The sequence below is a fragment of the Eutrema salsugineum genome, unplaced genomic scaffold (assembly GCF_000478725.1).
Source record: "Eutrema salsugineum unplaced genomic scaffold, Eutsalg1_0 scaffold_19, whole genome shotgun sequence".
Classification (NCBI taxonomy): domain Eukaryota; kingdom Viridiplantae; phylum Streptophyta; class Magnoliopsida; order Brassicales; family Brassicaceae; genus Eutrema; species Eutrema salsugineum.
In genome coordinates this window covers 1,519,402-1,542,121 of record NW_006256838.1, presented here as the reverse complement: position 1 = coordinate 1,542,121, position 22,720 = coordinate 1,519,402, and the positions used below count along the sequence as shown (strand labels likewise).

General features: G+C 36.8%; 4 protein-coding genes across 5 annotated transcripts; 2 read left to right on the top strand and 2 right to left on the bottom strand.

Moving 5' to 3' along the window:
- Nucleotides 1-2,498: 2,498 nt before the first annotated feature.
- LOC18020350 (probable receptor-like protein kinase At2g42960) lies at nucleotides 2,499-6,109 on the top strand. 2 transcript variants are annotated; one of them, XM_006402656.2, is made up of 8 exons: nucleotides 2,499-3,003; nucleotides 3,508-4,224; nucleotides 4,311-4,415; nucleotides 4,568-4,690; nucleotides 4,793-4,963; nucleotides 5,043-5,172; nucleotides 5,258-5,467; nucleotides 5,589-6,109. In XM_006402656.2, the coding sequence occupies exons 2-8, from the start codon at nucleotides 3,554-3,556 to the stop codon at nucleotides 5,718-5,720; spliced, it is 1,542 nt and encodes a 513-aa protein (XP_006402719.1). In that variant the 5' UTR covers nucleotides 2,499-3,003; nucleotides 3,508-3,553; the 3' UTR covers nucleotides 5,721-6,109. The 2 variants fall into 2 exon arrangements, with proteins under 2 accessions (XP_006402719.1, XP_024012745.1); XM_024156977.1 differs by lacking the exon at nucleotides 2,499-3,003 and having other exon boundaries at nucleotides 3,016-4,224.
- A 244-nt stretch (nucleotides 6,110-6,353) lies between these two features.
- LOC18020349 lies at nucleotides 6,354-8,276 on the bottom strand. Its single transcript, XM_024157151.1, has 2 exons — nucleotides 7,983-8,276; nucleotides 6,354-7,478 (listed from the first exon to the last, which is right to left on the bottom strand). Exons 1-2 carry the CDS (start codon nucleotides 8,274-8,276, stop codon nucleotides 6,354-6,356), a joined length of 1,419 nt encoding a protein of 472 aa, XP_024012919.1.
- Nucleotides 8,277-9,439: 1,163 nt separating this feature from the next.
- On the bottom strand, nucleotides 9,440-15,069 carry LOC18020348 (ABC transporter C family member 10). The gene is made up of 11 exons (XM_006402654.2): nucleotides 12,839-15,069; nucleotides 12,425-12,745; nucleotides 12,265-12,351; nucleotides 11,598-12,179; nucleotides 11,354-11,518; nucleotides 10,956-11,250; nucleotides 10,648-10,862; nucleotides 10,254-10,559; nucleotides 10,116-10,179; nucleotides 9,764-10,003; nucleotides 9,440-9,667 (listed from the first exon to the last, which is right to left on the bottom strand). The coding sequence occupies exons 1-11, from the start codon at nucleotides 14,804-14,806 to the stop codon at nucleotides 9,555-9,557; spliced, it is 4,356 nt and encodes a 1,451-aa protein (XP_006402717.1). The 5' UTR covers nucleotides 14,807-15,069; the 3' UTR covers nucleotides 9,440-9,554.
- A 6,598-nt stretch (nucleotides 15,070-21,667) lies between these two features.
- On the top strand, nucleotides 21,668-22,471 carry LOC112087140. The gene has a single exon (XM_024157150.1). The coding sequence runs from the start codon at nucleotides 21,668-21,670 to the stop codon at nucleotides 22,469-22,471; it is 804 nt and encodes a 267-aa protein (XP_024012918.1).
- The last annotated feature ends 249 nt before the right edge of the window (nucleotides 22,472-22,720 follow it).

The following is a 22,720-nucleotide window of genomic DNA, read 5'->3' as shown; positions in this document are numbered from 1 at the left end:
TATTGTTTAGCTTTGTTCATTTTGGTATTTTTAATTTTATATTAGAAATTCCATGGTAAAAAAATAAAATTTTGTACTCAAACTAAAATTATGTAAATTTTAGAAGAGATTCTAACAATTTTTTTATGAAACCCAAACGTTTTTTCTCCTAAAGAGATTTTCACAAAATATTTATTGAATCATGAATTATAATTTTTATTTTGTAGATGATGAAGTGCTCTGTATGTAATGTGAAATGATAAGTGGTTTAATTATTTGGACTTAACTTTGAATTATAAATCATATGGATGATCAGTACACCCTATGACACGAACTGATGAGCAAAGAATTGTGAGAATCTCTAACTCCTTTGAAACTGCTTCGGTAAGTCTCTAGGACAAAGAATCAAGTCATCCTTAAGAATGAGCAAGAATCTAATAAAATCTTTGTTGATTTTAAATTTTTAATCCTTAAGAATGGCACATTATTTCAAACTTGTTACAAACTCTAGATCCCTTAGTTCACCAACATTACTATAGAAATATTCTCATGAACTAACTTCCCTTCTTTATTACCATTTTTTTATTTTGGAAATTTTCATACATAATGCATTTACCAAACCAAGTTTCGCATTCTCACAATGTAAACTTCATTTATGTAAAACGATTATATTTTCTAGATCACGTGAGTATGATGGATTCTTTCTAATCCAGGCAATAGCCAAAGCGATGTAGCAATGAGTACAAAACTCCAACACAGCCACAATGGAAAAGTTGGACATACAACCGGAAAAATCAAAAATAACCTTGACAATTAGAAATAAAAAATACCAAACTTTAGGGGAAAACCTTTGTTTATATAGTCTAAAAACAGATAAAAAATAAAATTCTAAAAATCAAACGTGAAAGAACACCTTCGTAAGAGACTTTCTGGCGCTAAGAATGCCTTCAACGATAATAACACCACTGCAATTTACAAGAGAAACAAATCCAATATAGCAAAAGTTGTGCTGGTGAACAAATAGAAAAAGGAAAATATAATTGTTTTTTCTTAGCAAAATTTTCGAGTAACTAATTTCTGTTTGTACTCAAGTATAAAAACTAATATGTTTACAATATAAGCGATCATTTCCCTGCAAAATTAAGCACAGTCATATGCTTACAATATATATGTAAATATTTTCCTTACTTATAATAATTGATGAACAAAAGAACTCTGAGTTGTAAAATACCAGAAGCGATGTAAACTTTGGTGACTGATACCAGAAGAGTTTCATGGAAATATATACATATTTATATATAACTAAATAAATAAACCAAGACAATTTTATTTACTACTCATTACTCGCAATACTACAATAGAAAGCTCTCTAAGGAACTTCATCAAACAATTGAAATCGAGCCGTGTTCATCTCTTTATACTGTATAACTTAATCTAGATGCACGGAATAACCTCACGCAAATCTCTTTTCGTCAAGAAAGGAACACCAAGCAAAATAATCTGAGTATTTCCACTCAGATCCGAGCCATTTTCATTTGTTAACTTTCCCTTCAGACGGTTCAAATTTGAGTAAATGAGTTATATATGATATGACCATCACATCCGATCAATCAGTTGAACGAACGAGCATATATCTTTAAGTGTCGAGAATCACCACAATCCAAGTGGAAGCAATGAAATTATAAGAGTATCTGATGAGATACAATTATGAAAGGTGAGGAGGGAACTAATGGTTTTCCGAAACAACCATTAATAAGAAGAGAAATTTGTATGAAAAAAAGCTTTGGAATTTTTATTGTTAATTAAATTCATCTTGAACTATGTGATTTAAATAGAGGAGGCTGTGACGTACTCTGATTTTTCATATTCTTTTTTTTAAAAAAAAATTCTAAATTAAATTTTAGAGAGCTGATGTGTCAAAAAAGAAAATGATGATGTGTCAAGTTTGTGAGACACAACCCACTCTTTATATAATAAATACCTTTTTTTATTTGGCTTTTTTTCTTGAATGTGACAAATGCTGTATTGTATAATGGATAAAAACAAAATAAAACAATAATACTAATGTCATACAATCATAATTCATACATAGCCGCAAAAAAATGGGGGATATCAAGGAAAGCAGTTCTATTATTAAGAACAAAATCGTAAAGCATAAGATGAGGTCTTACATTATGTTTCTTCATTTTCAAACATGTTTACTGGAGTTCTAAGTACAGAAAATCAAACTTAGATTCAATTTTGAAGTCAAACAAGAATTTATTCAACTTGGCATATCTGAGAAGATAAAATCCAAAGGCTGCATAAGTGAGAAACAGTGAACACCTTCTTTTGTACGTTGCCTTGTTAATCAATCTCTTATCCACTTCGGTTTTTTATCCAAATTTTATTTACTTTCTACCTTACAAAAATAAATATTTTCAATTGAAAAATAATGGAATATAATCAATTTTATTCATCCAGCTATAAATGCCACAGTTGTCAAAGATCACCTTCTTTGCTTTCCCTTCACTGCTCTCTCTTTCTTTTTTCTATCTCTTTTATTGTTTTGTTTCCTCAAATTGCAAATCAAGCTTTCTTTCCAGCTTTAGAACAGACTCACCAACAATCTCACCCAACTTTTTTCCCTCCCTTTAACCCCTCATTAAATCCTAATCTACAAACCCTATCTCTCTTTAATCCTCCTTACTTACATTCATCCTTCTGTGTATCTGTATACTCCTCCATTTTTCAATAGTTGAGCTATCTTTCATTCTTCTGAACCCTTATTGTAATTACCTAAATCGAGGGTTTTTTTTCCTGGGTGTATTTTCTGGGTTCAAAAGCGTAAGCTTTGAGAGAAACTTCAATTGCAAATCACCATTAGTATATATATCTATTGCTAATTGCGTCATCTTCTTTACTTCAATTTCTCTTTGGTTTGCTTCAAAATCAAAGAAAAGCGGAACCTTTATCCTATTTGTTTTCTTCTGCTCTAAGCGGATGTGAATCGAAAGAGCAAGAGCTTAGTCGCTACATTCTAAGGTAAAAAAAGATTCTGAAATGTTTTCTTTCGGTAGCATTATGATTTGATTCTTCTGTATAATGTCTCTTGCTTCAAGCGTAAGTGATTCTTCTGTAATTGTTTGAGAGACGGGTTTCCTTTTTATCTTTTAATCCTCGATTTCAATTTGGTGACGAATGGAGGAAACACTTAATGCACATAACTTGTTTGTTGATATGCCGCAATAAATTGCTGAAATTGCGCGTGCTTTTTTTGAGTCCTGTGTCTGTTTATGTATGTGTCAGCGTTTCTGGTCGAAGTAGTTATAGAGACTTCTGAGTCGGCAGCTTTACTTGCCATTATTAGATTCTTCCATTTGTCCAAGAATCCCAGTTTTCAGATTTGATTACATTGGGATGAATAAAAACATAGACCTTTCGTTTGCTTGTATGGTTTTTGAAAGTCAGACATATCTTAGTCCTCTTGATGTATGAAAAGACGTTAATTTGAAACGTTTTCTTGTTGCGTCGTTGGGAATTGTGAAGTTGTGAGCAAAAGGAAGACACTTTGTCACTGGATACAGGACCAAGGATGTCATCTGAGAGCCCTTTGAGTGCTGAAATGTCGAAGAAGATCTCATTTTTAGGTTTAGCGGATGTGAAACTTTGGGTATTGATTTGTCTAGTAGTTGGCGCATTCGTAGTTTTGGTTCTCTGCATCGTATCTCTGTGGATTGCATTCCGCCGAAAATCCCGCAAATCATCTCACAAGTTGTTACCCTTCAACCAAATACCACGCGTGGCGAAAGATATCAGAGTTGATGATAGACCTGGGATCCAAAATCACAATGAAAACTTGTGTATCACAGTTGCTGATAAATCGAGTGAGAGAAACTCAGGAAAGATGATGTCTTACTTGGGAAGAACCAAGTCTAGTGACAATGATAGTATAAGTCGTTGTAGCTCTGTGCATCATCATGAGAGAGCTTGCAGCTCTCACTCCGGTGAAGAAGGAAGCTTTGGAACCGCATGGAGACAATCATCCCTATCGCAGGGTGGGCTTGTAACTGCATCTCCTTTGGTTGGTTTGCCAGAAATATCTCATCTTGGTTGGGGACACTGGTTTACTCTTAGGGATCTTCAGCTAGCCACCAATCGTTTTGCTGCAGAAAATGTAATTGGTGAGGGTGGTTATGGAGTAGTTTATAAGGGTAGACTCATCAACGGTAACGATGTTGCTGTAAAGAAGCTTCTCAACAATCTGTAAGTTGGTATAATCAAATGTCTGTTCACCTTGTGTTTGCTTTGTTTTTACTCGCATACTAATCCAATCATAATTTTGTCTCTAGGGGACAGGCTGAGAAGGAATTCCGGGTTGAAGTTGAGGCTATTGGTCATGTACGGCACAAGAATCTTGTAAGGCTTCTAGGATATTGCATAGAGGGTGTTCATCGGTGAGTCTCACTTGCCTCTTATCAGTCTGAATGCTACTAATTTAGTCTAATGGGTGATTTGTTGTAGTACCGCCAAAATAATATTCAATTATTGTTAATGCAATGAGTAGAAACTAGTCTAATGAATTTGTTTCTTTGTCGATGTGATGCAGGATGCTTGTTTATGAGTATGTGAATAGTGGTAACTTAGAACAATGGCTACATGGAGCCATGGGGAAACACAGCACTCTCACTTGGGAGGCACGCATGAAGATCCTTATTGGTACTGCACAAGCGTAAGTTGGTCAAAATATGACTGTTGTGGGACCTTTGACTTGAAATTTTACATATAACTCGTTGAAGGGGATAGTAACATGCTCTGCATCTACATTTTACAGGCTTGCGTATCTGCATGAAGCAATAGAACCAAAAGTAGTCCACAGAGACATAAAAGCAAGCAATATCCTGATTGATGATGACTTCAATGCAAAGCTTTCCGATTTTGGGTTAGCCAAGCTCTTAGACTCGGGTGAGAGCCATATCACGACCAGAGTCATGGGCACTTTTGGGTAAGTCTAAAATCTGTACCTTTTTGGCGTTGATGGGAAAAGTCTTCATTCTTATGAAAGGTCTGTTTATGTGCGTCAGCTATGTAGCACCCGAATATGCAAACACTGGTCTATTAAACGAGAAGAGTGACATCTATAGCTTTGGTGTCCTGCTTCTAGAAGCTATTACTGGAAGAGATCCAGTTGATTATGAACGTCCAGCTAATGAGGTAGCTATATTTGTATGCTTTGTCAATGTATCCAAGAGTTATGAATATGCTAATTTGGTGCTGAAACATGTGTTCTCATTGGAAGGTGAATCTGGTCGAGTGGTTAAAGATGATGGTTGGAACAAGAAGAGCTGAAGAAGTAATTGATCCAAAGATTGAACCCAAACCCGCTACACGTGCTCTGAAACGTGCACTTCTTGTTGCCCTGAGATGTGTAGATCCCGAGTCAGAAAAACGACCCAAAATGAGCCAGGTTGTGCGGATGCTTGAATCCGATGACCATCCTTTCCGTGAGGTATTAATGAGTTCTCTGGGATTTTTTAAAACTTTAATACTGTAAGTCAGTAAGTTGTAACTAGGGATGGTCTAAATCTACAGCAATCTATATCAACAAAGGAGTGTTTTCTTCTTTGCAGGAGCGGAGGAATAGGAGGAGTAGAACAGCGAGTATGGAGATTGTCGAGACCACAGAGGAATCAGCTGACACAAGCAAGCGGCCTGATAACTTAGAGAACCACACTACAAAACCTGAGAAGACTCTTGAATAGATGTAAAGAAACCCGGTGAAACTCAGGTCAGTAACTTCACGTCCCAAATGCTCTACTAATCGATGACGCATGAGTTTCTGGTGCTTCCCGAGAAACAAAACAAATCCATGTAAAGAAGAATCGCATTATGATTTAGATCAAAAGAGTCATTCCAGTTGTTTCTCATATACACTCAATGATGCAATCTTATAGGAGCCAGTATTTTTTGATGATTGAGAAGCGTTTTCTCTCTTGTTCTCAGTGATTGGTTCGTCATAGAAAATCTTTTGAGTCTTGGCTTTTAGGATGTCAAACCTAGCCAGAGGCAGATTTGTTGTTGTACTATGAACTGAATTGAATTGTCATCCTCTATTGATTAATGAAGTTGCGACTTATCTCAAATAAGAACAGTCATATCGGAGAAAATATTTACGAAGGAAAAAAATAGTTCAGATGTATTACAAACAATACCTTAACAGAAAAAAAAGTAGAGATTACAAACAATATACCTCAATATATAGAGTTTGGCAAACCAGATTCAAACGAGGAAGAAAAGAGAAAATCTAGAAATTGAAAAAGAGCATTTTTTTTTACTAGAGGTGTGATCTTAATACAAAACGAAATGAAAATACAAAGAAGAAAAAAAAAAACATCTCACTTGATTCCTCCGTAGAGGTGACGAAAAGAACAAATAGCAACTTCAGTCCCATCCGGCTTATACAATTTCAAGTATAAGGGAAGTAGGCAACGTTGGCGACATACCTGACATTTGGGACGAGAGCTACGACCATTGCCAACCACTTCCACCTTATAATCCTTGTAATCAAATGTGTGACCAGACTTCATGTAACCAATATCTCCGAATAAACATTTACGGTGGATTGTGGTGCAACCTTGGCTACTTGTGTAGAACCATTCCGTTGGATCTAAACTTTTCTCACATACTTCGCACCAGTACGTGTGATCCACGCCACTTTCTTCATAACAAAGGGAGAGAGGATGCTCATCATATTTGTAGTATATCTCATTTGGAATTGTGGAGCATTCGTAGCATATGGCAAATTCGCATATAGTACAATGTAGATGATACCGAAAAGTTTCTTTCTTGCAACCTTGGCAGAGAATTCCACTACGGGTTCCGGTTGCAACGAATAAAGGATGTTCTGCATGACTTGCATGGGTGAAGCACTCGGGAACTGAAATGCAGTTAACATCTAGGTGAAATACTGAACTGTTTTTGATACATTCGTCTCTTATGCATATGTACATCCAACCACTTGACTCTCGTGTACAATGGCAGCACCATAAGTCACCGTAATCGCAGTAGAATTGAGTATACGACGGGTACAAGTAAAGAGAGTGGATATGCAACAAATGATCCAGTTTTCTAGGAAGATTGGCACATACTTCATGGAGAAAGTAAGCACATTCGATGCAGCTGTAGAAATCATCATGAGAGGTGATATAACGCATACACGCCTGGCATTGCTTTCCCGAGTCTCTTGAACCATCGTATTTCTCGAGCTTTAGATAATGATCTTCATGATGACCAAAATGTTGTATCAAACCACCACCTACTTTCTTGTATGGCGCAACAGCTTCAGTTTCGTCAGCTTCTTCGGGTTCCCACTCGAGTTCTTGCTCATCCCATACTTGATAATGCGTTGCACATTTTGAATGAGCTACATAAGAGCAATCCCTATGATTGCAAGAATATTGACCATACTTGATGTCAACATTCTTGTAGCAGACCCGGCATGATGAAACTTTGGTTGGAAGGTAAGGAGTGTAAGAGAGTCGATGAGGATGACGCGTGATCTTTATGACGCGTGGTAAATCAATACAATATTTATGAACAACGTAGTTGCACTGGTAACAAGCATAGCCTGCCTCCAACACTTTGATCAGTCCACAAGCATTACAAGGAAATGAAAGTGGACGAGGGAACAAAGAGAGTGAATGGTGATGGCTTTTTGGATTTTGAATTGTAAGAGGTAAATTAAGCATTCTAGCACATTGGAGATCCAAGGAAAAGTTACATATTAGACAGCGATAGAAAAACTCATGATCAATAGCATCGCCACACCAAGTGCATTTATCAAACATGATATTGGAGCTGGCTAATGTCTCATAAGTGTTTTGGAATCCTATAGACATGTAACTGAAAAGAAAGTTGTAGTGTTCACCGTAATTGGTGTCAAGTATCGTCCCGGATTTTTTGTGTAGAAAGGTAAAAGTGAGAGGGTGTTGAGGGTGATAAGGGTGAATCATCTTACTTGGAACCTTGCGACATTCACGGTGGAACTCTACTTGGCAGATGGTGCAGGAGTAATGGAAGTTCTTATCGTGTGCTAGCTCCCAAGTAATGCTTCTTTTTCCGCAAGAAAAGCACTTTTGCTTAGTCTTAACACCGGCTTGACGGGAGAGTTCGTGAGGGTGAGATGGGTCAGAGACAATGCATCTCCGGCTCCCATCTGAATTAGGCCATTCGTCCTCACTGCTTTGACCAATTTCTTCTTCATCATCACTCCTTTGGTTTTCAGCATTTTCCTCATCACTGCTTTGGTATTCACTCATTTTCCTTACCGCTTTGGTTTTTGAATTTTTTGATGCATGTGCTTCCAAGTCTTGTGTCCCCTATATATTTGTATCTTCAGTCGACAGCTCGCATATATTTAATTATCAAGCAGGTTCATATTTTCTTAATTAAAAGATTGACCAACTTACAAAATTATACGCGATTATGCATTGAACCAACCAAAGATTTATTTCTCTTAATACATTACTTTCTCCAACTTGTAACAAAATTTACATTAAGTTTTCTTCCCAAAGATCTGTCGCCAGACTGTCCACGTTACCTACAATATATTATATGTTGGATTGAGATTATGGATCCGAATTAGACATATAGACACCCAGCCAATGCTCCCCAAAAGTCAACAGTCGTGAGGGGAGATATAATCTTGCTATAGATTTTCCTCGCACTATGTGTCTCAAAGACTGTCCACGTTACAAGCAATATATAATAAATTTATAGGTTATATTAATTAGTACTAGAATTACATTATGGATACTAATCAGACTTAATAGAAACCCAGCTCATGCTCCCAAAAGTAAATCATCGTGAGAGGATGACTCTCCTAAATCTTATATAATTCTTCAAAATAAAGAGATATAATCTTACGAGCCAGTATTTTTTGACTCTCATGATCTTTGTTTTTTGCTTCTTTTTTTGTTGCTGAGTGTCTCTCATGATCTTTGTGATTCTTGGTTCTTCCAAAAACTATGAGTCTTGGCTTTTAGGATGTCAAACACTAGCCACAGGCAGAGCAGATTTGTTGTTGTGCTAATTGGTCCATACGATCCACGTTACAAGCAATACATTATAGATTAGATATTAGATTTTAATTCTGACCCTAATTAGAAAAATAGAAACCTAGCTGATGGTAGTCTACCAATCTACCATGAGCATTGGTATTCACTAGTCCAAGGGAGGGAATAACTCTAACAAGTCTTTCCAAATAACCAAATACTCTTCTTCTTCATATCTATGTACATGTTTGCGGACTCTGTTTTATTAAGTTCACTTTGTTTAATGTATGCCCTTGATTAGTTCTCTTAGTTAAACAGAATGCGTGACGTTATCAACGTGATGAACTATCTTTGCTTATTAGTTATTAGTTATATGACTTTTGTTGGTGTTTAATAGATCACATCACCCCTAGAAAAAAGGTCGGGTTGGTTTAGTTATGGTCAAAAGTTTTGTGTAACTAGAATTTGATGTATGAATTCGTTGTGTTTTATTCAAGAACATGTTCTAAAAATTACATTTTTCGAGATTTTGTGTCATCATCATCAACACGAGTCAGCCGATTGGTAATGAGACCAATACTCTTTCACAAGCTTTCCGAACAAAGAGTTTTCATTCTCCATCAGTTTCATCGGCTCATCATACTCCACAATTCGTCCTAAAGTTCAATCAAAACAAAATTTCAAGACTCAGAGAAAACAAACTTTCTACAAAAAAAAAGAAGAACTAATTAAAATGATGCAATAACACTCACCGTCGCTGATGGAGAGAACCATTGTACAATCCATAACGGTGGGGATACGGTGAGCGACGGTTATGACGGTGCAATCGGCGAATTCTCGCCGGATTGTTTTCTGAAGTATCAAATCTGTGGCGTTATCTATCGACGCTGTTGCTTCGTCAAGGACCAATACTCTGCTTCTTCTCAACACTGCTCTGCCTAAACAGAACAGCTGTCTCTGTCCCATGCTCCAGTTCGATCCATCTTCCACAACTGAAAACAGAAATAACCAACCAAACCAAAAGTTTATCATCTTTACGACCAAATAAAGAAAATTTTTTGACCTTTATGCAAACCAAAAAAAAACATCTGATCTATTTGTTACCTAATGAATCTAAGCCGCTCTCTTTTTCTTGAACCACCTCTTTCAGCTGACATTTTCCAAGAACCTGCAATTAATAATTTGTTTTTATAGCAACTTCTTCATAAGATGTGTAGCTAGTTTCTTCTAATTATGACTTACCTCCCAAATCTCAGCATCGGAATGCTGACACAAAGGATCCAAATTATACCTCACTGTTCCATTGAACAGAGTTGGATCCTGAGGTATAATCCCAAACCGTGATCTCAGATCATGAACTCCAATCTTGGAGATGTCAACGCCGTCAACTACAATCTTTCCTCCGACTGGCTCAACAAGTCTGAACAGAGCACTGATCAGAGTCGTCTTTCCGCTACCAGTCCGGCCAACAACACCAATCTTGTGCCCTCCTTCGAATGTGCAGCTGATTCCTTTTAAAACCAATGGAGACTCTCGTCTGTATCTTATCTATACATCATCAAAAACATTATAAGATTAATCAATAAACTCTCATTCTCTCAATTAGGGGGGTGAAAATGTGTTAGTCAAAACTTGCCTGCAAATCAGAGATTTCGACTCGGCCTGTGACTGGCCAATTAACCGGTGGTCGGGTCTCTTCTATAGTTTCAGGAGCCTCAGGTGGTAAATGTGTGTACTGATTAAGCCTCTCAACCGAAATGATCCAGTTAGCTAAGTAGCATTGGTTCTGTACAGAGTAAACAAGTCCAAGATTCAAAGATAAACCGTAAGATAGCGCCATACCGATGAACCCTGCGCAACACAAGAAACAAACACCATTAATAAAAGCAAACAATGAATTACGATCTCAACGAAATTCCTTTTTTTTTTTGGTAATGAACTCACCGGAGCTAAATGTTCCTGTGGGAAGCAAAACCATGCAAAAAGCAGTGGAGGCTAGAACAATGGCACTGACTGTTTCAAGACGCTGGATCAGCCATTCGTTAGCTGCAAAGCTATGAAGGAAAGGACTCGCGTTTGTGTCGATGAGTTTGAGACTTTTCTTGAAAAACCTCTCTTCTTCATCGAATGCTCTTATTGTTATTGCTCCTGCTACTGATTCTGCTAAATGATTCGCCACCAAAGATTTTGTTGTGCCATTGATCCTCATTAACTCCTTTGCTGTTTGGAAGTAGTACTTCTGCAAACCGATAAAACGGAAACGAAACAGAAACTCTTACCGGGATTTTTTCAAGAGAACACCTGATTTATCAAGAAGCACGCAACAAGAAAAATGACCTAACCTGTAAACGAAGTGCTAGATAAATCATGGGAACAGATACGAACAAAACTTGCCAAGTAACAATAGCTAACACTCCAAGACTAAAACCCGTGTTTACTGTAGACGCAACCACAAAGATCAGACCGAATGGAACGTCAAGATCTACTATGCTCAAGTCAGATGAGACCTGCAATGAAATTAACAGTTAATAGAGGTTTAGTACCAGACAACAAGCATTAATATTCATTAAGTTCATCAGCATTTACCCTGCTAAGAATCCGTCCAAGAGGCGTAGAGTCGTAAAACGACATAGGCGCTCTAAAAAGAGAGTTTAGAAGATGAGAGAACAACGAAGTGGATGACTTCATGCACATAATCACAACACAGATAGATCTAACCAACAAGCAGAGAACCGAGCTCAGCCCAATCAACAAGTAGACCAAGATCAACTTCAAAGTGCTAACTTTGGGGTTCTCTACGTTTGCAGCCATCCAAGAGTTCTGTAGAATCTGTCCAATTGCAAACATGACCTGAGCTAGACTCGCTATGAAGAAGAATATGTAACCTTTGTTCTGGTTCAAGTACTGTATGTACGGTCTCAACCCTGTGTCTCCCTTCTCTCGCACTTCCTGTTTGATTAAACGACTCGGTTTCAAGACCTTGGACTGAGCATACAACGAAGGAACTTTGTTGATTTCCTTCACCGGTTTGCTGGGGTTGTCTACCGCAAACACTCGTTCGGAACCAGCGGTTTCTCTGTGAGCGTTAACGAGATCTTGAAACTCTCTGCTTCTAGCTAGGAGTTCTTGGTAAGTATCAGCTTCAGTGATTTCTCCATCTGACATTAACTAGAGAAAGAACTGTACAATCAGCAACCAAGGCCAACAAAATCGGGTAATACAATTCTGAAGTTACAAAAAGTTATAAAATTACCAAGACAGAATCAAAAGCAGGCAAGAAATCCACTTGATGAGTGACCAGTAACACAGCTTTTCCTGCAAGAGCATCCATTACATATTCCTGCAATCACACTCATTAGCTTCCACATTTCCGCAAAAAAAAATGAGAAATTTTTAAAGTTCGGTGTATTTACTTTGAACAAACTCGTAGCAGTGTGCGCATCAACGGCACTAAATGGATCATCAAGGAGATAGATGTCTGCGTCTTGATAAAGGGCACGTGCAAGTTGAATCCTCTGTTTCTGTCCTCCGCTTAGATTAACACCTCTCTCACCAATCTCAGTCTGGTCTCCATCAGGTAAGAGCTCTAGATCTTTGTCTAAGCAAGACTTTTGAACTGTCTCACGATAACGTTGCTCATCCATCACACCTCCAAATAGTATGTTGTCTCTTATTGTCCCCGTTTGGATCCAGGCGGTTTGAGAAACATAGGCGATCGTACCATAAAAATCAATCTGTAGAATGATTCAAGTATCAGAAACACAATTTGGATAGATATATAAAGTTATTAGAATCTAGAGCTAAAAGGGGATGGAACAATGACTTACCGTTCCTGAAACACATGGAGTTTCACCGAGAATGGCTGCTAAAAGTGTCGACTTTCCTGAGCCAACTTCACCACAAACAGCCACTTTCTCCCCAAACTTAACCTCAAGACTCACGTTTCTCAAGTTTGGCTTTGTTGAACTTTTCTCCTCCCAAGAAAAGCTCGCAGATTTAATCACAACGGCATTATGATCGCCTTCTGATCTCTTCTTTCTCCGTCTCTCCCCACCTTGAAGCTCAGGAGCTTCTAGAAATGTTGCTATACGACTGAAGGCAACTTTAGCCTGAATTGTCACTCCAATCACATCAGGGATCATTCTTACTGGATCTTGAACAAGACGCAGCGTTGCCACAAACGTGAAAACGTTACTTGCTCTCAACGGAATGTTTAAGAAATAACAAGTGGCAAAAGTTGCAGCAGAGACAAACACAGGTGATGACCAGAAGAGAACCGCATTATAAGCCTTTCTCATCTGAACAGCCTTCAAAGATTTCAACTCTATGTTCCTTAGCTTCTCAATAACCTTCTTGAAATGTGATTCCCACGCGTAGAGCTTCAAGACCTTCATGTTGACAAGTGACTCGTTGCAGGCCTTGAGCCTCTCGTCCTGAGCGGTCATGAGTTCGCTTTGGAACTTGTTCTGAAGCTTAGCGATAGGAGCGTTGCACAGAACGGTGAGTATTATCACAGCTAGAGCTGAAAACGTAGCAACTCCCACGGAATGAAACAGAATCCCAAGCGCTATTAGCAGCTGAAAGCTTGTTGTCCAAAGCTGGTGAAACCAATACGGAAACTCCCCAATTCTGTAGGCATCAACAGTCGCGTAGTTCATAATCTCGCTGCCTGAATGGATCAGCCTTGAAGAGGTATTCAATCTCAGCTGTTTCTTGTATATAGCTGCAGTGAGAAGAGACCTAGCGCGTAAACCGACAAGTCTGCTTCTGAAATACCACTGTCTCTGTGACAAAGACTCTACACTCTTTGAGAAGAATAGCAACACAGCCAACACAAGCCCTTCATATCTGAACCTTTCGTTGCCTTCAGCTACCAAAATGAAAGCATTCAGAAGCAAAGGACCAGCTGAAACAGCAACAATCTTCATAAACGCAAAGCAACCAGAGATCAAAACCTCTCTCCAGACACAAAGAACAGTCACTTTCAAGATCGAAGGCTGGCAAGAATCCCCTAATCTTCTCTTTTGCTCATTGAGATTCTCCTCAAACAGTGAATAACAGGTCTCTGCACGCTCTTCCTCACGCAGCTCGGGTATATCTTCTTCCTCCAAGTCTTTCACATTTCCTCTCTTTATCAGAGAATTCAACCACCAGAATGATAACTTACTGAACAACCCAGCTCTTGCAAACTCACTGACCCGATCATCAAAACCGGCTTTTTCGTTTGAATCAGAGACATGAAGAGGCTCATACAAGCTACTCTCACCAGAATCCTCAAATCTATAACCTTTATAAGCGCTTAAGAGTAATAACACTGACCCAGGTAGTAATAAAACATCAAGAATCGTCATAACTGATAATTCCTCACCAGAAACAGCATTGTTCAGAGATGAACAACTCGAGACTAGAGCATAAAAGAAGGAGAAGATAGATAACAGTCTCAATGAAGATTTCCGGATTTTTATTCCTCTAAGGCAAACAACTAAGTTAATCAACAGCCACGTAAACCCCTGAATCAAAATCACTAGCCAGAGAATCAAGGGCTTGTTTGGGTTGTCTTGTAAAACCCAAATCCCTAAAATCAAGTCTAGCGATCCGATGATTCCGTTGAACACAGCGGAAATGATTCGAAGACAATGGAACCGATGATGATGTTTGGGAGATTCCTTGTGAAACAAGCAAATACAGAGACTTACGAATGAGAGTGTGATTCCGAAACATATCTGGAGAAACCCAAGAGTGCAGTTTGATGTGTGGTGATTTCCGCAGAATAAAGTCCAGAAATTTTCTGTCATTATTTTTTTCCTCTCTCCCTAATTAAAAAAAACCAGTTTTGCAGGAATGTTTTTGTACTCACTTCTCCTTTTTCCCCGTCTGATTTTCTGGGCATTTAAACAAGAAAGAAGACAAGGAAAAAAAAAAACGATACGTAAGAGCGGGAAACGAAAGATCGATTCGAGAGAGAAAATTACTAGAGAAGTCACAAAAGAGAAAGAAGACGATTTTCTATGAAAATGGAGAATACGTAAGAAAATCGGACTCAATCTCTCTGCTAAATTTCAAAAGCATCTCCTTTACATGGTTAAAAGCATTTTATAATGTTGAATACTGCAGAACTCAAATAAGTTAAAAGGGAATATCATTTTATTTTGTTTTTCTATTTTTTTCGAGGAAAATTATTTTGTTAGCTCGATTTTCTGTTCCGGAAAATATTGGAGGGATCACACAAGTATCCAAGGAAAAAATTATACTATCATTTTCTTTTCACTTATCATCACTCTGACACTCTTGTCTCGATTAAATAAATAAATATAAAATGATATTTACCATGAAGAGCATTACGCATAACCAAATATGTATTCGTATCAATTTTTCCCAAAATTGTTTGATTTTGTTATTATTGGTAAAGATTAATATATTATTAGAAGCGTGAATGTGTGATTATCTTATTGATTGTCCATCTATATAATACACTTCTGAAGTTAAAAATATACTATATAAATTAATGAAAAGACTACTATATATATTCAGATTTCAAGGACCGAGATCCAAAACTAAAGCATGCAAAATACTACCAAACTCAAAGTCTTGTAAACGATATGAGTCGTTTGCATTTGTCCCCTATACAACATTATTTGTGAGTTGTGTCAAGTTCGTCTATTGTTCACATTAAATTGCTATTTAAAGAATGGTATAACACGATATGAAATGTACATAAATAATCCAATCAATAAATGCTTTATAACTTAAATTAAATTAATCTGAAGTTTATTTGTTATGGAAAGAAAAAAAAAATAGATGAATAAATTGAGATTCGTGATATGTTATTTTTGGCATATCAAGTCGCATTGTTACATGAAATGAAAGTATAAAGTAGGAAAGCAACAATGCATTATACAATGGTATATATACTTTTATAAAATTAGTGTTTGTTTTCTTATTTTTGGGATCTCAATCGCATCGTATAAGATTCGAATGCACGGTCTATATATAACACGTGACAGTGTGACAGCGAAGCCCACAAAAGTATCGAAATCGAACTAAAACTTCTTCACAACTTTTATCAAATGACATTCATTCATTAATATAATACTTTCTGTCTATTTTTCCATCCATTGCTTTTTTATTGGTGACTAATACTACTACCACTAAAGATATTACATTTTGTGAAAAACTTCCTTATTTAATGGTAATTAAATGGCCGCAAAAGGCCAACTCTCCAATAGATACTCCGCGAAGCGTTTAACAACTAGTTATTTTTTTGGGTTTAATTTGCAAAATTACTCTTTAGTTTATAGAATAAGATAAAACGATCAACACATGTATATGAGTATATATATACTTTATATATATATAATATCAATTTATATCAATGTGGCAAAGTTGTGTTTTCTGATTTAGTTCTCCTAGCTAGTTGATCAGTTTGTATTCTCTTTTCCATTATAACGTTTTGAAAAAGTTTGTAAAACTTTGAATCATTTGTTCTCTTTTGGATTAAATCACATCGATTCAATGTTAAACTGAAAATCCAAGTTATACATGGTTGTAATATCGGTATATATCCTCGTTCCTTTTTCCCTAAAATTGTATCTTAGATTACTCCAAATCGTATTTCTATCTATTTATAACATCAACTTTTTTTTTATTGCAAAATTTGTTGACAGTTTTTAGATTCTGAAGGGAGGATAGATCCTAGGAGCGAAGGACAAATATTCCTAATTCTCTCAATAATATATTAGTATCATGTGTTTTTGTAACCCCTTCACATGTGCACTTCTTCTCGATCTAAAGTCACATAACTGATGACTCACATCAAATTTAAACGGGAAGCTTATAAAATACGTAATGTCTGAACTTATAAGATAGGAAATACTTAGGAACAGTGTTTTACTAACAGTATTTTCTCTAGCTACAAAATGTTACAGATGAGAGAATTGGACGCACTAATTAACAGACTAATGGAGATACTTTTGGTGAACGTTGGAAAGTTATGATGATTGAGCTGGTGTCCCATAAATTTTAAACGTTATCATAGATGTATTTATAAATAAATTGAAATTTATATGAACAAAACTATTTACTCTACTAACAATATATTTCAATACGTGTTAGTACGTAATTTGTTTTAGTTTTAGTAAATAGGTGAGTTGGGTGAAGAATCATAGATGAGTTTTTAATTCGTAGATATTTTAAGTTTTTTGTCTTTATCTAATTATTACGTAATTCTATATAAAATATATAATTAAATAATTAAATTCACAAGCCTGACATAAAATCTAAAACAAAACAAAAACAAAATTTAAACTATCATCTCCCTTTGCTAGTAAAATAGCACCAGAGCTAAACATGTTACTCCTCTTTCTTATAAGAAAAGATGAGATTTGGTCCCCAAAAAAAAAAAATGAGATCCAATTAGCTATAGTTTGCTAACATATGTAAATTACGATATCAAGTTTAACCAGTAATACTGTATATAAATAACCAATTTGATTTCTATTTTATTGTTTCATATTATTTGGCAGCACTCCTTATTTCAGAATTTAGAAACACCAAAATAAAGCATACATATAACACCAAAAACTGATAAAAATTACGAAAAAGTAGTTGAAAAAAATAGTAAAAAACTAACATTTGTGATGTTTACTTGGAGCTGCTCATTAAAAATAATGACTGGTACGTCAAATATATTGTAGTAGAACAAAAGAATTGTAGAATTGGAAAAAAAAAATAGACATTAAAACTAACTTTGCAAGAAGGTATAATGAAACCTTGAAAAGGTTTGGGTTTCACTAATCATAAGATAAGATTATTTGGTAAAAGCCAATAAACACAATAATAGATCATTTGTAAACGTGAGAATATGATAATAATACTGTACATAGATAATCACTGGAATTATGTTCATTAAAAATAGAAACATGATAAGAACCAAAAAGCATAACTTTTACCACCTTGAAAGTTCTAATTCAATTTATTGTTTTCAGTTACAGATGCACGGAATATGATATGAAATATTATCACAAGAAGGGTAAATGACAAGGCAACGGACGAGAGGGTCGCCAGCCAAAAGCAAGTCTTCTGCTTTCCCACTGCGAGTAAAATGACAAATTTCTTGTTACCACTAAAAAAGAAGAAGAAAAAAGCATAAAGTTAATTTATTTTGGCTGTTTCTTTTACAACGTCATCTGCGACGTCACTTTGACTCCTTTACTTATGATCCCTCCTTTCTTGGAGAACTTGCCTTTTCTTTCCTTGTGTGTTTGTTGCCTTTAGTTTTCAGGTCCATTTATTGGCTTTCATTTTCTTAGTTATTTGGATAATTTTCACTCATATTATTGTGTTTTTTTCCTTCTCATTATTACTTGTTAATATATCTATATAATTTTGAGTATTATAAGCTCTCAAGACAAGGAAAAAAGTTTGAGCAAGTCTCATATCCTTCAATCATCGCCAAACTAATCAAGCTGCATAAATAATTGTGAAACATGCTCGATTGTCTGCTATTACGTACCAGTTTCAATTCTACCAAATTGCAATCGGCTATAAGCTTTGAGAAAGCTGCAGATATAAGCCTTACTGTTCAAGTTTATGAAAATTAATAGTTATGTTGAATAGAAAGGAAAAATAAGTTGCTTAATGTCACTCGTTCAATTGGTTGAAATGTGCCCTTATACTGTGTCTATGACAACAACAAAATAATCTATACATAAAACAACACCACATATACATAAATTAGTGAAGTTAAAATTGCATACTTAAACTTGTAAACAACAACTAAACAAGATCGTTATTATATTTCTTTTTTGTGCAAACCTCATCGTTAATTTTTTTTTAAAACAACAGGTAAACATAGAAAAAAAAACAGGTAAACATCGACGCAAATATAATACTCTTCAATTTGATTAAAGATAGGCCCAATGGGCCCAAAACTGGTTAAGACCCATCCGATTTCATTTTAGTGAAATGTTCATCTCATCTTGAATTAATGGCTGAGAAGCCATAAATTAGGAAAAAAAAATCTCTTGTGCCACAAATGAGTCTGAGTGTCATAATAGGTGTGATATGCCCATTTTACCCTTAATGAAGAGAGATGATAGCATTCTTGAATTGTGATGAATTTTGGTGTTTTTTAAAAAAAATCGAGTTAACTGAAAATTGAAAATTGAAATCGAAAAACCAAACCAACAAATCAATTTCGGGTATTATCAGAATTTCTGGGTATATTGAACCAAAAATTAGGGAAATCAAAATCTTCATCCCGCGTATGTAAACCCTAAAAGCTCAAACGAAAACCTTAAACCCAGATATCGATCGATCTGCTCGAATCTTGTAAACTGTTGCTTATTTTCGTTCGTAGCGGTGCGCCGGCGTCCTCTGAAGTCGGGTTATTCTCCGTAACTCATTTCTCCTCCGCCATTTCGCTTTAAGGTGAACATATTCTGTATTTTGGGGATTTTTCAATTTTTCAATCGATTTGTCAATTTCGGTTTGTTTAGGTTGCACATTGGATAGTTTAGTTACTTATATAGGTTGATTTAGTTTTCTCTGTGTTAAAATGTAACGTGGTGCGGTAGAATCGATTTGAATCGAGCTGAATCGTACAAATAGTGAATCTGTGGGAAACGGGACAACTGGTACAATTGGTAACTGAATGAAATGGGACAACTGGTACAATAGGGATAACTTAATGAATTAGGAGAAGTGGTATAATTGGGATAACTAAATGAAAGGGGACAACTGGTATAATTGGGATAACTGAATGAAATTGGACAACTGGTACAATTGGGATAACTGAATGAGATATGTGGGACAACTGGTACAATTAAGAAAACTGAATGAAATGGGACAACTGGTACAATTAGGATAACTGAATGAGATATGTGGGACAACTGGTACAATTGGGAAAACTGAATGAAATGGGACAACTGGTACAATTGGGATAACTTAAAGAGATATGTGGGACAACTGGTACAATTGGTATAACTGTGAGTAAATTTTAATTTTTTGTAAATCGTAAAAGCCTTTTTTTTTGTATTTATGAACAGAAGAGGATGAGCGGCCACACAAACATACATTTTGAGTATGGAGGATGTTATTTTAAGGAAGGAGAAGAGTTTAAATGGATTTCAAGGAGTTCCATCTATGCTATATCATTTAAAAAATCTATCGACGAGGTAACCTATTCGATGGTTGTAGATGGTATATGCAAGAAGATTGGGATAAACGATAGTACAAAGAAGCTCAAGTTAAGCTACATTCCATTGGTAGCTAAGCCACGCAATGAGTCACGTATTGTTGATGATGGTGATGTGTATGTCTATCTAACAACTCTGGACAAAGATGGACTTAGATCTGTGTTGAATGTGGAGATAATGGAAGATCAGAGTGATGAGCTAGCAACAGGGGATAATATGCTTGATATTGAGGAAGGGATGACTACTTACACACCGGTAGAAGCAGGGAAAGAACAGAATGAACTTGCTATTGTGGTCGTGGCAGAGACTGAGAAACAGATGGTGATCGATGATGTTGTTTCAAAACCGGATGATCATGCACATGTAGAGCCTGCAGAGTATATTATGGATGAGGATGATCACGTAGAGCCTGCAGGGCGAGTAGAACCAACTCAGCAGTTTGTTATTGAATGGGATGATGGTGCTGGTTTTGAGAAACATCAAGAATTTAGGTCGAAAGAGGCGTTGCGAGTATTGGTTGACAGAGCTTCGCATAAGGGATGTTTTGAGGTTAAAACTGTGAAGTCTGATCCTGGGCGACTCATTCTAAAATGCCGTCAAGCTGAACATGGTTGTTCATGGTATTTACATGCTGTAAGAATGAAGGATTCAACTTATTTCAGCCTTCGAGTTTACAGGAATAAGCATTGTTGCTCTCGGGTCCTTACCAGCACACTTGAGAATAAAAGAAAAGGCACTCCACAAGTAGTAGCAGATGTTTTGCGTGCTTCGTATCCAGGTGTAGTGGATACACCCGCTCCTAGAAATATAGTAAAGGTTGTTCAAACTGAAGCTCATGTGAATGTGTCGTACTCTACTGCATTGAGAGGGAAAAAACTCGCTATTAGTCAAGTGAGGGGTAGTCCGGCTGAGAGCTTTCAAAGATTGCATTCTTGTTTGTACATGCTGAAGCTGGTGAACCCCGGTACAGTGACGAGCGTGGAAGTGGATGCTAATAATAAGTTCAAGTATCTTTTTGTGGCTTTGGGTCCCAGCATTGAAGGGTTTAGATCAATGAGAAAAGTCATAGTTGTGGATGCAACATTTCTTAAGAATGTTTATGGTGGTATGCTTGTATTTGCCACAGCTCAGGATCCTAATCATCACCATTATCCCATTGCAATGGGTGTAATCGATAGTGAGAAAGATGCTAGTTGGAGGTGGTTTTTAGAGATGCTCAAAACTGTTATACCAGATAATCCTGAGATTGTTTTTATGAGTGACAGACACACAAGCATAGCGAAGGCAGTGCAAGAGGTGTACCCTCAGTCTCAGCATGGATTTTGTGTTTGGCACCTGTCTCGGAATGTGAGGGTTAAAGCAGCCAATGGTTGGAAAGATTTGTGCTAAAAAAAATTCATTGACTGCGCTCACAAGTACACCGAAAGTGAGTTTCTAAGTGCATATACCGAATTTGGTAGAATGTTTCCCAAAGCTGCGAAGTACTTAGAGAATGGTCTTCCTCTCGAGAAATGGGCAAGGTGCTACTTCAAAGGAGACAAGTATAACTTGGACACAAGCAACACCTGTGAATCTATGAACAGTGTCTTCAAGAAAGCTAGAAAGTATGCATTATTGCCGTTGATTGATGCGTATATTGAAAAAGTGTCTGAGTGGTTCAACAGGCATAGGGAAGACATTGCTGGTGCATCGTATTCGAAGAAATTGGTGCCATATGTGGAAAATCAGTTGCATATCCAATGTGCAATAGCGACAGCGTTAACTGTGACTGAGCTAAATGTTCCTGAGCTTGAGTACAGTGTGGTTGGACTTGATGGGAAGAGCTATCTGGTCAATTTGGTAACAAAAAGTTGTGAGTGTCGGATGTTTGATATAGATAAGATTCCATGTGTGCATGCAATAGCCGCAACCATTGCAATGATGCGGACGACATCTAGAAGAAGAGACATACACATTTTCGATTTATGCTCGAGGTACTACTTGATTGATACTTGGGCGTTGGCTTATTGCCGAACCATCTATATGGTGCCGCATCATTCAACTTGGATTATTCCTGAGGAGGTTGGAAATTTAGTTGTTTACCCACCAGACTACACCAAAAAATCAGGAAGGAAGAAGGAGAAGCGGTTTCCTTCCACCGGAGAAGCTCGCAGGAGTCAGAAGGCCAACCCAAACACAAACATTGGCCGTTGGTTTGAACCACTAAACCCAAGGCAAGGAGAGGGTGAAGAGGGCGAAGAGGGTGAAGAGGGCGAAGAGGGTTAAGAGGGTGAAGAGGTTCAGAGCAACTAGGTGTATTATTTTGGATTTCATTATCTTGGATTTCTTGCAATACTATGTATGTTGGAGTAATTTATTTGAGAATGTCAACATGACAACTATGACAACTATGAAAATTACAACAACTAGGACAATTCGGGCAACTAGGACAACTAGGACAACTATGACAACTATGAAAATTACAACAACTAGGACAATTCGGGCAACTAGGACAACTAGGACAACTATGACAAC